The 9,985-nt window shown below is 37.8% G+C and overlaps 1 protein-coding gene across 2 annotated transcripts in view; it reads right to left on the bottom strand.

The window, feature by feature from the left end:
• Positions 1-947: 947 nt before the first annotated feature.
• tep1 (telomerase-associated protein 1) overlaps positions 948-9,985 on the bottom strand; it is a 28,360-nt gene continuing 19,322 nt past the window's right edge. For both annotated transcript variants that reach the window (XM_044028554.1, XM_044028563.1), the window contains exons 41-56: positions 9,688-9,823; positions 8,719-8,970; positions 8,443-8,594; positions 7,469-7,576; positions 7,239-7,343; positions 6,620-6,749; positions 5,921-6,006; positions 5,068-5,194; positions 4,832-4,962; positions 4,314-4,435; positions 3,669-3,797; positions 2,830-2,929; positions 2,248-2,434; positions 2,037-2,128; positions 1,606-1,710; positions 948-1,460 (exon numbers count right to left, since the gene is read on the bottom strand). In XM_044028554.1, coding sequence (XP_043884489.1) covers positions 1,341-1,460; positions 1,606-1,710; positions 2,037-2,128; positions 2,248-2,434; positions 2,830-2,929; positions 3,669-3,797; positions 4,314-4,435; positions 4,832-4,962; positions 5,068-5,194; positions 5,921-6,006; positions 6,620-6,749; positions 7,239-7,343; positions 7,469-7,576; positions 8,443-8,594; positions 8,719-8,970; positions 9,688-9,823 — 2,082 coding nt within the window. In that variant the 3' untranslated portion in view covers positions 948-1,340. The remainder of the gene's footprint in view (positions 1,461-1,605; positions 1,711-2,036; positions 2,129-2,247; positions 2,435-2,829; positions 2,930-3,668; positions 3,798-4,313; positions 4,436-4,831; positions 4,963-5,067; positions 5,195-5,920; positions 6,007-6,619; positions 6,750-7,238; positions 7,344-7,468; positions 7,577-8,442; positions 8,595-8,718; positions 8,971-9,687; positions 9,824-9,985) is intronic.

Here is a 9,985-nt window from a genome sequence, read left to right as displayed (position 1 = left end):
ATATTACTTTAGTAAATTTCTTGGCATTTACTGTACTTATCAAGAGTAATATCAAGAGTAATTATCTGATATAAAATGTACTTATGGCCGTACTTAAAGTGCCTCCCTGAATATTCTTTGAGAATTTTTGACCAAACAGGAAGTCAGCCAAGTTGGATTTGGCATCTATCTTGGTGATTTGCATGCTTCGTAAATTAACTAACTTGAACAAACAAACTATTGGCTATTCCCAGACAACTACTCTGGAATAACTAATGATATTGTTTTTATGCTGCAAAGAAGCCTAAAAATATGAAAAACTCAAAAAGAGTCACAGTTTTAATGCAAGCTATCCATCAATCTGTCTTTTCTGTATAAATGTATATGAAATGATGCATCCTTTATCAACACTACTCATTCATTAGGAAATACACATTATTATTTGGAGGTAAATTCATGTGGTCACGTCAGTTCTGACAAATGTGGCAACAATGGAAGAGAAGCTGATAATTTTAATAAAGCACATGAGCAAAACCCAAAATTTCACCATCATGCACTGAATTTTTCTTCATACATTTGTATTGGTATTGATTTTATGAATGAGCAAATTCAGTGTAAAGCACTTCAGTTTACTCAAAACGTTTTACTGTGATTCATTATCTCTTAGGTCAGAGTTGTAAAGGCATTAGGTGATAAGCAGTTTTAACAGACTGTCATTCATGGTTCACTGCTACCATTAGCAGGTTGGTGGTGGTTCAATCTACTGCTACCATTAAACATGTCAACTCACAAAATAGCACCAACATTGAGAAATTAGGCAATTTTTTTATCATTCAAAGAAAGCCAGTGAAGGAATACACATGGAATTTTGATGATGCAATGCAAATCCCATCAGAAAATAAGTCATTTACACAAAAGATTCCACAACATCTTCTTGTATAATAAATATCAAACCAAACAGTGAAGTGTCAAGTGCAATTACTTTATTGTCAAAGAACTTACAATTCATAATTAATAATTAAATGCCACTTCAAATTATTCATATCCCACATTCCTATTTTTTAATCAATAAATGAAAATAACATGACTTTTTATGCTTGTCATTTTTTTATACTTGCTTGTTACATTAGCAAGTTTTAATTCATCCAAATAAAAAGGCACGTAGCAGCATGGCATAACTCAGCAGTGCAACTATAACATAGATTATACACTTGTATGTGATGTAAATATTTCCATATAATGTGTTATAACTTATATAATTGTATATTGTATTTTATTGCACATCCACCACCATTGAACCAAAAGTTTCCCTTCATATATAGATGTAGTGCAACAAAGAAGCCTCCTTTCTTTTCCCCAAATTATTCCGTCCAGGAGAGAAAGTACAGCTTTCCCTGCCCGTCAGCACAAACAAGTTCAGTGGGTTTTTCTGGATTCACCTCCAAAAACAGGACAGGACCTCCACACACAAACATCCCCACCTGCAGGGGGAAGACAAAGACAGTGAGACACACAAAGAGGAAAAAGTTGTTGTTGTCAGTAATTTACTGACAAAATCTCAAAGATTTTCACAAAAGACACAATCTTTATAAACAGATTTATGCATCAGGTGTATAAAAGACCGACCTGTTTCTTGGTGATTCTGTCCCACAGCTTCACCGTCCTGTCAACAGAAGCTGAGATGATGGTGCTGCTGGTGAGTCTGAGAACACTGATCTTGTCACTGTGAGCCTGTGAGGACATCATCAGAATCATTGACAAAAACATACAAAATAAAGCTGCCACAATACTGAATACCTTTTGATTTATATGCTGAAAAGAAAATCAATACTTGGAATCTCTAAAAGCGATATTTCACTGAATCGATCTCTCACCCTAGCCCTAATGAACAGTGCATTATATTTTATATTTTATAAACCATAACTGTCATATAAATGTAGGTGGAAAACTATTTATTTATGTAATGTATAGAGTAATTAGGTAGCTGAATAAAATGGTTATTTTTGCACAACTGCTCTATAAAAATATGCACTAAACACTTATTTTCTGTCTCTTACCGATTTACATGATGATGATGATGATGGTGACGAACCCTCTGACGTCTGACGGAACCACATGTTACCCTTCATGTCTCCCCACACCACAAACTCTGAAAGAACATTCAGAACATCAGACAATCACATTACAAAGAAAAATAAATAAAAATCTGGCTTTTTTAATTTGCGGATATTGTTTCTTTTTTTTTATTTAGATTTTTGTATTTTGTACCTCCATCCACCGTTGCAGCTGTTATGGCGATCGCATTGTTCTTCTTCTTCTTCTTCTTCTTCTTCTTCTTCTCCTCCTCCTCCTCCTCCTCCTCCTCCTCCTCATCCTCCTCCTCCTCCTCCTCCTCACTATTTAGGTTCATCTGGGTGAAAGCTGAACTGAGAGAAACCTTAGGGTTCATGACAAACTGAGGAAAAAGAAGACACATGTATATATTAGCATTAATTTTTACTAAAAATAAAGTTGAGAATAAACAGTGTATTTATATTCTCAAAACACTCATGAGCAAAAAAAATCCTGCCAAGACCAAATTATGGAAAAGTGCCAGTTAGGCATATTTAGCTGCAACATGCAATTGCACCAAAAAGCTCTGTTAAATGTTGCATACCGTACAATTCAATTCAAGATACTTTATTGTCCCATATTTGTCTTGGACTCCAGCTGTGCATTGATTGTGGTACAATAAATAACAAAACACCAAAGGCAATAACACATTAAAAGCACTAAAGCAGCAACAATTTAATATACCTTTAATATAAATAAATGATATTGAGGATATGAGTTAGACTCGATAAAACTCACAATGAAGCCAACGTGAACGTCTCGATCTCCTTCGCCAACGAGCCACACACTTTTCTCGTCATTGCGAATCAAACTCAAAGGTCGAACTTCGCTGTACCAGCTGCAAAGAAACAATTTTAAAAGTTAATTTAACTTTATAGCACTTAAATTTAAAACATCACATGAACATATCTATATGTTTGGTGAGCACATGGTTTGAGAAATAAGTGTTTATATTCATAATGTTTAAACACTGACCAGTCTTGTTGTGAAGATGAGTGAAAAAGTCAGCAAATTTCAGCATAAAGCCACCTTCTTAGGGGCCTTTTCTGGCATAAATACTGACCTTGTCAGGACCACCTGGTCCTAATGAACCCGAACCTCATTTCTGAGTTAAGGTATTACTGATGTTGTGGGGACCTAAATCTGTTGTCAGTAACATTATGGGGTCTTGTCTTCCTTTTTGGGACAAAAACCAAGTCCATATAATGTAAATTACTACATTTTTAGGTGAAGACACGTTTTAAATTTGGGATTAGGCCAGTAGTAATTATGGTTACGGTCAGATTAAGTCTCCACAAAATGAATGTAAATCAATACAATGACATCTGACGTCATGGAAATCAGACTGTGTGTGTACCTGATCAGGTCAGTGAGAAGAGAGCGTACCAGAGCTGATCAAAGTTTTAAAATGAAATAAATGACACTGACGTAACTGATCGGGGTGACTGCTGATCTCTGATAAGGAAAAACCAAAATGCCCAGGTCAGCCCTGATCCAGTATCCATATTTAATCATTTTCAGCACAGATTTCTTAAAACCCTAGATAAAGCCTTAAGAATAACTGTAAAGGGTCTTACTTGTATGAATTGTGCGATCTATTTTCAAGGTTAAGTATCAGCGACTTTTGGTCCACTCCGATCAGAACGGAGCAGAAGAAGAGTTTGACCAGTGTTTCTTTCAAATCGTGCGTGGTAACCTTCACCAGGCTGAGGATGACAGAAACACAGAATAAAGCAGGACTGGTTAGTGCGCGGTAACAAACTGATTACACTGATTCACTGAGGATCAATGGTCTTCTACTTTACTGTTGATGTCCTGAGCTGGAGAAAATCATTTAGCAAAAGGAAAGTACTTTACAGTAGTCCAATAATGTGTTTTTACATGGAAATTACATAATGGGATGAGAGCACCACATGAATGCACAGACTGCAAGGCAAATAATCTGAACTGGAAATTTTCAATTCCACTGTGAGTTTTAGTTTAGAGGGACAAGTGTCAACTAAATTAAATTTAGGACTAAAGACATTTCATATGACAAATTCCAAATTTCAAATTTCATGCAATTAGATGTACAACATTTTCTTATTACAATATATTATAGTGTATCTATTATAGTGTAACTAACATTTTTCATAGTTATTTTATTTTCTAATGCATATTACAGTTCATTTATTTATTCTTCACTTTCTGACATAGTGATTGTTTAGAAGAATTCTTTTTACCTTCCAGTGCCATTTTGTTGATTCCTCACCAGCTTCCAAACATCAACGTTACCTTTCATGTAGCTGACGGCAAACTGGTTGTGAGGCATGGAGCAGATCGCTGCGATGCTGTTGTCTGAGGCCTGACACACACACGCACACACACACACACTGTGTAATTACCTTGGCTCCTTAAGGTAATTCAAGAGTTTCTGAGCCTTTTTATATGCACATTGGAATTATTGGTAAGATTTGAGTTGTCCAGGGGCAGAGTCGTGGTGGAGACATAGTTTGAGAACCATGGCCATAAGAACGTTTAGAAAAGTTGCCAATTATTTTGACATTTTCAATTAGAATTTCAGAAAAACCCTACTTTCCTACGTTTGTAAGACTTGACAATGATTCAGGAAATTCTAATACCAATTAAGGCCTTGTTTTTTACAGCTTTTTAAGGATCCACAGGAACCCCGATTACAGAAACAAAAAGCAAACACATACTCGCACTGTTTTTGTTTTCCGTCTTTTGTGCCTTTCCTCACCTGCTTGCGGCAAACCAGTGTGTTGTGCTGCCACAACTCCAGCAGACCAGATGAATAACCAGCAAGACACAATTCATCTTTCTGAGAGAAGCAGAGAGCTGTGACATGGTCTGAGCCACTGACAGGACTCTCTGACAAGACAAAGCAAAACAGTTTTCTAAACAAACATCACGACACCACACAATACAGTTGTGTGTATCTATTTTATCTATTACAAAAAGATACAGTGGCATTACTTTTCGTCCATGTCCAGCGTCGCAACGAGCAGTCTTCAGAGACCGTGAGAAATTCTGAGACGCCTGCCTTGCGAACAACTCCATGAATCGCACCGCTGTGACCATGGAAGGTGCTGAAGTGCTGCATCTGTATGTACACAACAAAGGGTGTTGGAGAGCAGACAAAAGCTGAAAATGTATTACCATGTCCACTCCTTGACAATAAGTCCAAGGCCCCATTCAGACCTGGCATTAAAAATTCGTCCTCAGTGATTGGATCGCCATTGGACAGTATGAATGTTCACATCTGACAGTAAAGCGCGTCCCAATACGTCCACTGTGACCACATATGATTGGATTTGGCTTTCCCTGTCCTTTATTCAATTACACTGTTGTCAACATGTTTGCGTATGTGTGTCAGTCTGTGTCTGCCCGAGAGAAAAACGTTGTTTGAGTCAATCAAAACTCTTCTCACACTGCTGTAACATAACATAAGATTTCAATCATTACAAAAAGAAATATTATGATGATCAGTGGCAGTAGCTACAAATAAATACATGTATGAGTGCTGCAGTAATAAAAAAAGAAATATAAATATCTGTAAATCTAAATCTTGTGATCAGATCTATTGACGCATTCAGGATGGATTGGGAGTGTTCAGAACTGAACTCAGCAGGACCTCAACCTGAATTGATTGCATCAATCACGTAGAAACATTTGAGGCTAGAACTAAAGAAGAATTTACCAAATCAGAGAACATGTGTGAGTAAACAAAGAGCCACCTAACTGGAGCTTGCGAAAAAACAAACAAAAATATGTTGTACTAAAATGAGAGACATATTTGAATGAACTGATTGTAGTTGGACCGACAGACCTGCAGTGGTTTCCAGAGCTGCACCGTGCTGTCATCAGATGCGGTCACGACAGTCATTTCCTCTGGGTTTACCTCTATGTTTTTATCTGAAAACCAAGTATTTTGAAAAAAAATAGATTAACATCAAACAAGGCTTTATGACTCAATGCACCAAACAGTGTGAGCAATGTGATTTCCTTCATAGCCTTTTGAAGTATTGAGATAGTGGCTTGGGCGTATTGATGTAGTAACGTGGGCTTTGGCTTCAGGGCCCCTTGACCTCTTGCGCCCGGTCGGCTCATTCAATAATCCATCCTTGCTCACATGCCAAAAATGTTTTGGGGCTCCCCTTCTAGACTTCTGGCCCTTGGTAGACCCCTGTATTAATATAGTCAAAACTATAATATAGTCGCTATTTACACCAAACCAGACACCTTTTAACCTTAAAGGGCACTGAGATCACAGATTTATTTTAAACTTTCATATTCAAAGTGAAGCACTAAGTGTGGTTTACTGAAGTTAAATTGAAAAATAATACAATTCATTCATTCAATCATGTCACTTTAAGTTATTTAATATGTTTAAAAAAACCAACTAAACAAAAAAAAAAAAACATTCGATTGGGGGCCCCCTGGTGGCTTAGTTAGTTAGTTTGCTTATGCCTCGGGCTGGCCCTGAGTGTGAGAGAGGAAAAGAGAAGCAAATAGAAAACAGATTTACTTGTGCTAGTGAGGACAGAGCAGTGGTGTATACGCTGTTTATGAGCAGGAATGTGGCAGATTTCTGTGCTAGTTTTCCAGTTCCACACGTGCAGTGCTCCTTCTGCACAGCCAGAAACCACAAACTGCTCCTGCACACAGAAACAACACAATAGCAAGTGAGCACACAAATTCCTTTATAAAGAAAAAAACTTTTCCCTAAAACACAAAACCTGAAAAGTTAACCAATGCTAAATGAAACAAATTAGATGGATACATGGACATGTAAAAAAAATAAGAAAACAATCTAATGACACAGGATTACAAGACTAAAAAAATAAGAACAAAAACAATAAAACTACTACAATCAGTCATTAAAAATGTGTTGACAATAACAATAATAAATATAGGTAATACAAACAAATAAGGACACCTCAAAACTAATGTACAAAAACTGTGAAAAATTACATTAACAGATGAAACATGTGCTATATGGTGTCACTATAATCAAGTAGTAAATACGTTTCACACAGTAATTTCTGTGTCTTTTACTCTACCAATACATCAGATATTGCAAAAAAAGAGCTTTGTGATCAGAGGTAAATAAGATATGTTTATTTTTCTTTAGTGAATTTTCTCACCAGACAGCAGACTGAAGTAAGAGGACTCGTCCAGGGGATTTCCCGGAGCTGTTGGCCTGCCTGCAGATCCCAGAAACAAAGCCTGCCATCGTTTGAGGAGCTAATCTGGAAGAGACAGAAGTAGACAAATTATTGGAAATGTCTCTTAGGTCATATCATAATGTAACCTCTAACTTGGGGTATTTACAGTTCCTCATGACACATGTGGAAATAAAACGAAGAGTCATTACCACACAGTCTGGAGTCCAAACACAGCCTGTGATCCAGTCTCTGTGAGAGTGAAGGAGTGACTTGATAAGAACCGGAGGAGACGCTCTTATGTCCCAAACCATCAGGGCCTGAAACAAACACACAAGGACACACATTCCACTTTCAAATGAATAATAATATTACTTATTATTATTATTACTTATATTTATATCTTCGTGGGGTCAGAAAATTGTAAATAAAACCAATTTGTCTGGGCCCCAAAACTTTAATGATTTTTCAGGGTTAAGACCTGGTTTTAGGATTAAGGTTAGGCACTCGCGTCGCCCCCTTAATGGCATGGTTTAGGTTGCATCTCCATGACAAAAAAAAGTACAACCACAACATGGAGTGACTAGTGACATGTAAAGCAGTTGTTTTCAGTGTAACTCCTGATAGTTGTTGGGAGATTAAACCACGTGTTTAGGATTGTTAAGTAGTTTTAACTGATCTACAGTTTGGCACTGTTCGGCTTGATTTCTGTGTCGGATGTCTCCGGAGCATCAGACTCCTCTGTTAAATATTGAGATTTCCTTGTTAACTGTTGGCGATTAACCGACGTTTTTAGGATAGGATTGTTAAGTAGTTATAACTGATCTACAGCTCGCCACTGTTCGGCTTGATTTGTGTGTGGGACATCTCTTCCTGTGACGGCACTTTGACCAATCAGTGGCCGGCAGTCTGACCAATCATCGCATAGTACCTACTCAGCATGCTTTTGGAACCTCTGCTGAGCAGGTACTAAAAATAGTACCTGGTACCAGGTACTATGCTAGTGGAAACGCTACTTAAACCGTACCGTGGCGAGGCAAGTACAGCCGGTGGAAATAAGGCATTAGTTGTGATGGTTAAGTTTGGGGTAAGGGGCTAGAGAATGGACTATATCAATGATGTGGCATCACTAAGATATAAAACAAGTTTATGTGTGTGTGTGTGTGTGTGTATTGATTCATTCTACCTGATCTTTTCCACCAGAGAGCAGTTGTCCACCGTCAGGGCTGAAAGACAGACATGTGACTCCGCCTTCGTGGCCTCTCAGCAGTGCGTAAGGCTCAACACAGGGGTCGTCAGCCAAGTTGCTCAAAAACCACAAAGCAATGGTGAAGTTGTCTGAGAAACAGAGAGGTGCAAACAACAAAACATGACTAAAAATGTGGCACCTGAGAAATCTATCATACAGCCTTGAAACAAATAAAAAAAACACTTTTGTTCTGTGACTGTTTGGACATCCCACCTGAAGCTGTAGCCAGGTAAGTGGAGTTTTGAGCCAGAGCAAGGATGACCCCTGATTGCGCCGAAAACACTCCCAACATTTTCAGGCCGCTCATCTCCCCGTCCTCTCCTTTTTCTTTCTTCCACACTCTCAGGCGTATGTCGCTTCCTCCAGACACCAGCAGCTCAGGTTCGGTCTGCTCTGCATCCAAGACGACCCACGACATGCAGAGGATGGACAAATCCATGACCGTGGAGGCCCAAATCAGCTTACCTGAATTGAAATATGATGAATTATGGTCAATCAATGTAACATCCTTAGTATATCTGTGTAGAAAATCTAATTTTGACACTACCCTGTTCCATTAATAAAGAAAATAAATAAAGACATGTATTTACCAAAACCCTTTTACAACATTTGTCTTGAAGTAATTTTCAAATACAGAATCAAAGTAAGTTAGCAAATACAGACATGTGTTATTAAAAAGTGTAAAATAAAATTCAAACAAAGGTCAGTGACAGTATCTTAAATCATGGCATATTATTTAGTCTGGACAGTACTTTTTTGCTTCAATATTATGCGACTGTAGACTGTATAAAAATGGATGTATGTGACGTTGATATTGATTATGTATGTATGTATTCAGGTTTTCTTCAATAGAACATGATATCACTTTTGTAAATGTTGTTTCCATTTAGAGGAAAATAATGAGGGGACACCTGTGTGACTGACAACTGGTATTGTCCAGTAGGAGCCTGATTGCAGGTGATGTCTGTGAATTTCCAGCTTCAAAAACAGATGTAAATGTCAGGCTTCACAATGAGAGTTCATTTTTCAGCTGAACTACTATGTCCATGTTTATATATAGTCTATGGTAGATACAAATACATTTTTTTAAAAGCCATTCCTCCACTACCATTTGCAACTCAGTGCTTTCCAGGAATTTTCACAAACATGGTTATTTCTCAACACTCAACAGTGCAAAATCACCTGACTCGAGGTTAAAGACTTTAATGCCTTTGCCATGGTATCCCACAGCAGCAATGTGTCCGTTCACAGCCACGCACAGTGCAGCAGGGACAGAGTTTTCAGTCTTCAGTTTCTTCAGAGGAGGCTCCTGGTCACACTGAATAACACAAATTGATATTAGGACAAAGCTTTCACTGGACATCCATTCTTCAAAATCCTTAATAACCTTTTTTTTTCTTCACTCTCTGACTGCTCACTAATGATGTTTTAAAACGTGTATCACCCCGAAGCAAAACAGTGGCAATGAAATGCCTGTGTC

Source organism: Solea senegalensis, linkage group LG1 (assembly GCF_019176455.1).
Source record: "Solea senegalensis isolate Sse05_10M linkage group LG1, IFAPA_SoseM_1, whole genome shotgun sequence".
In the NCBI taxonomy this organism is placed as follows: Eukaryota; Metazoa; Chordata; class Actinopteri; order Pleuronectiformes; family Soleidae; genus Solea; species Solea senegalensis.
This window is presented reverse-complemented; position numbering and strand designations above follow the sequence as displayed.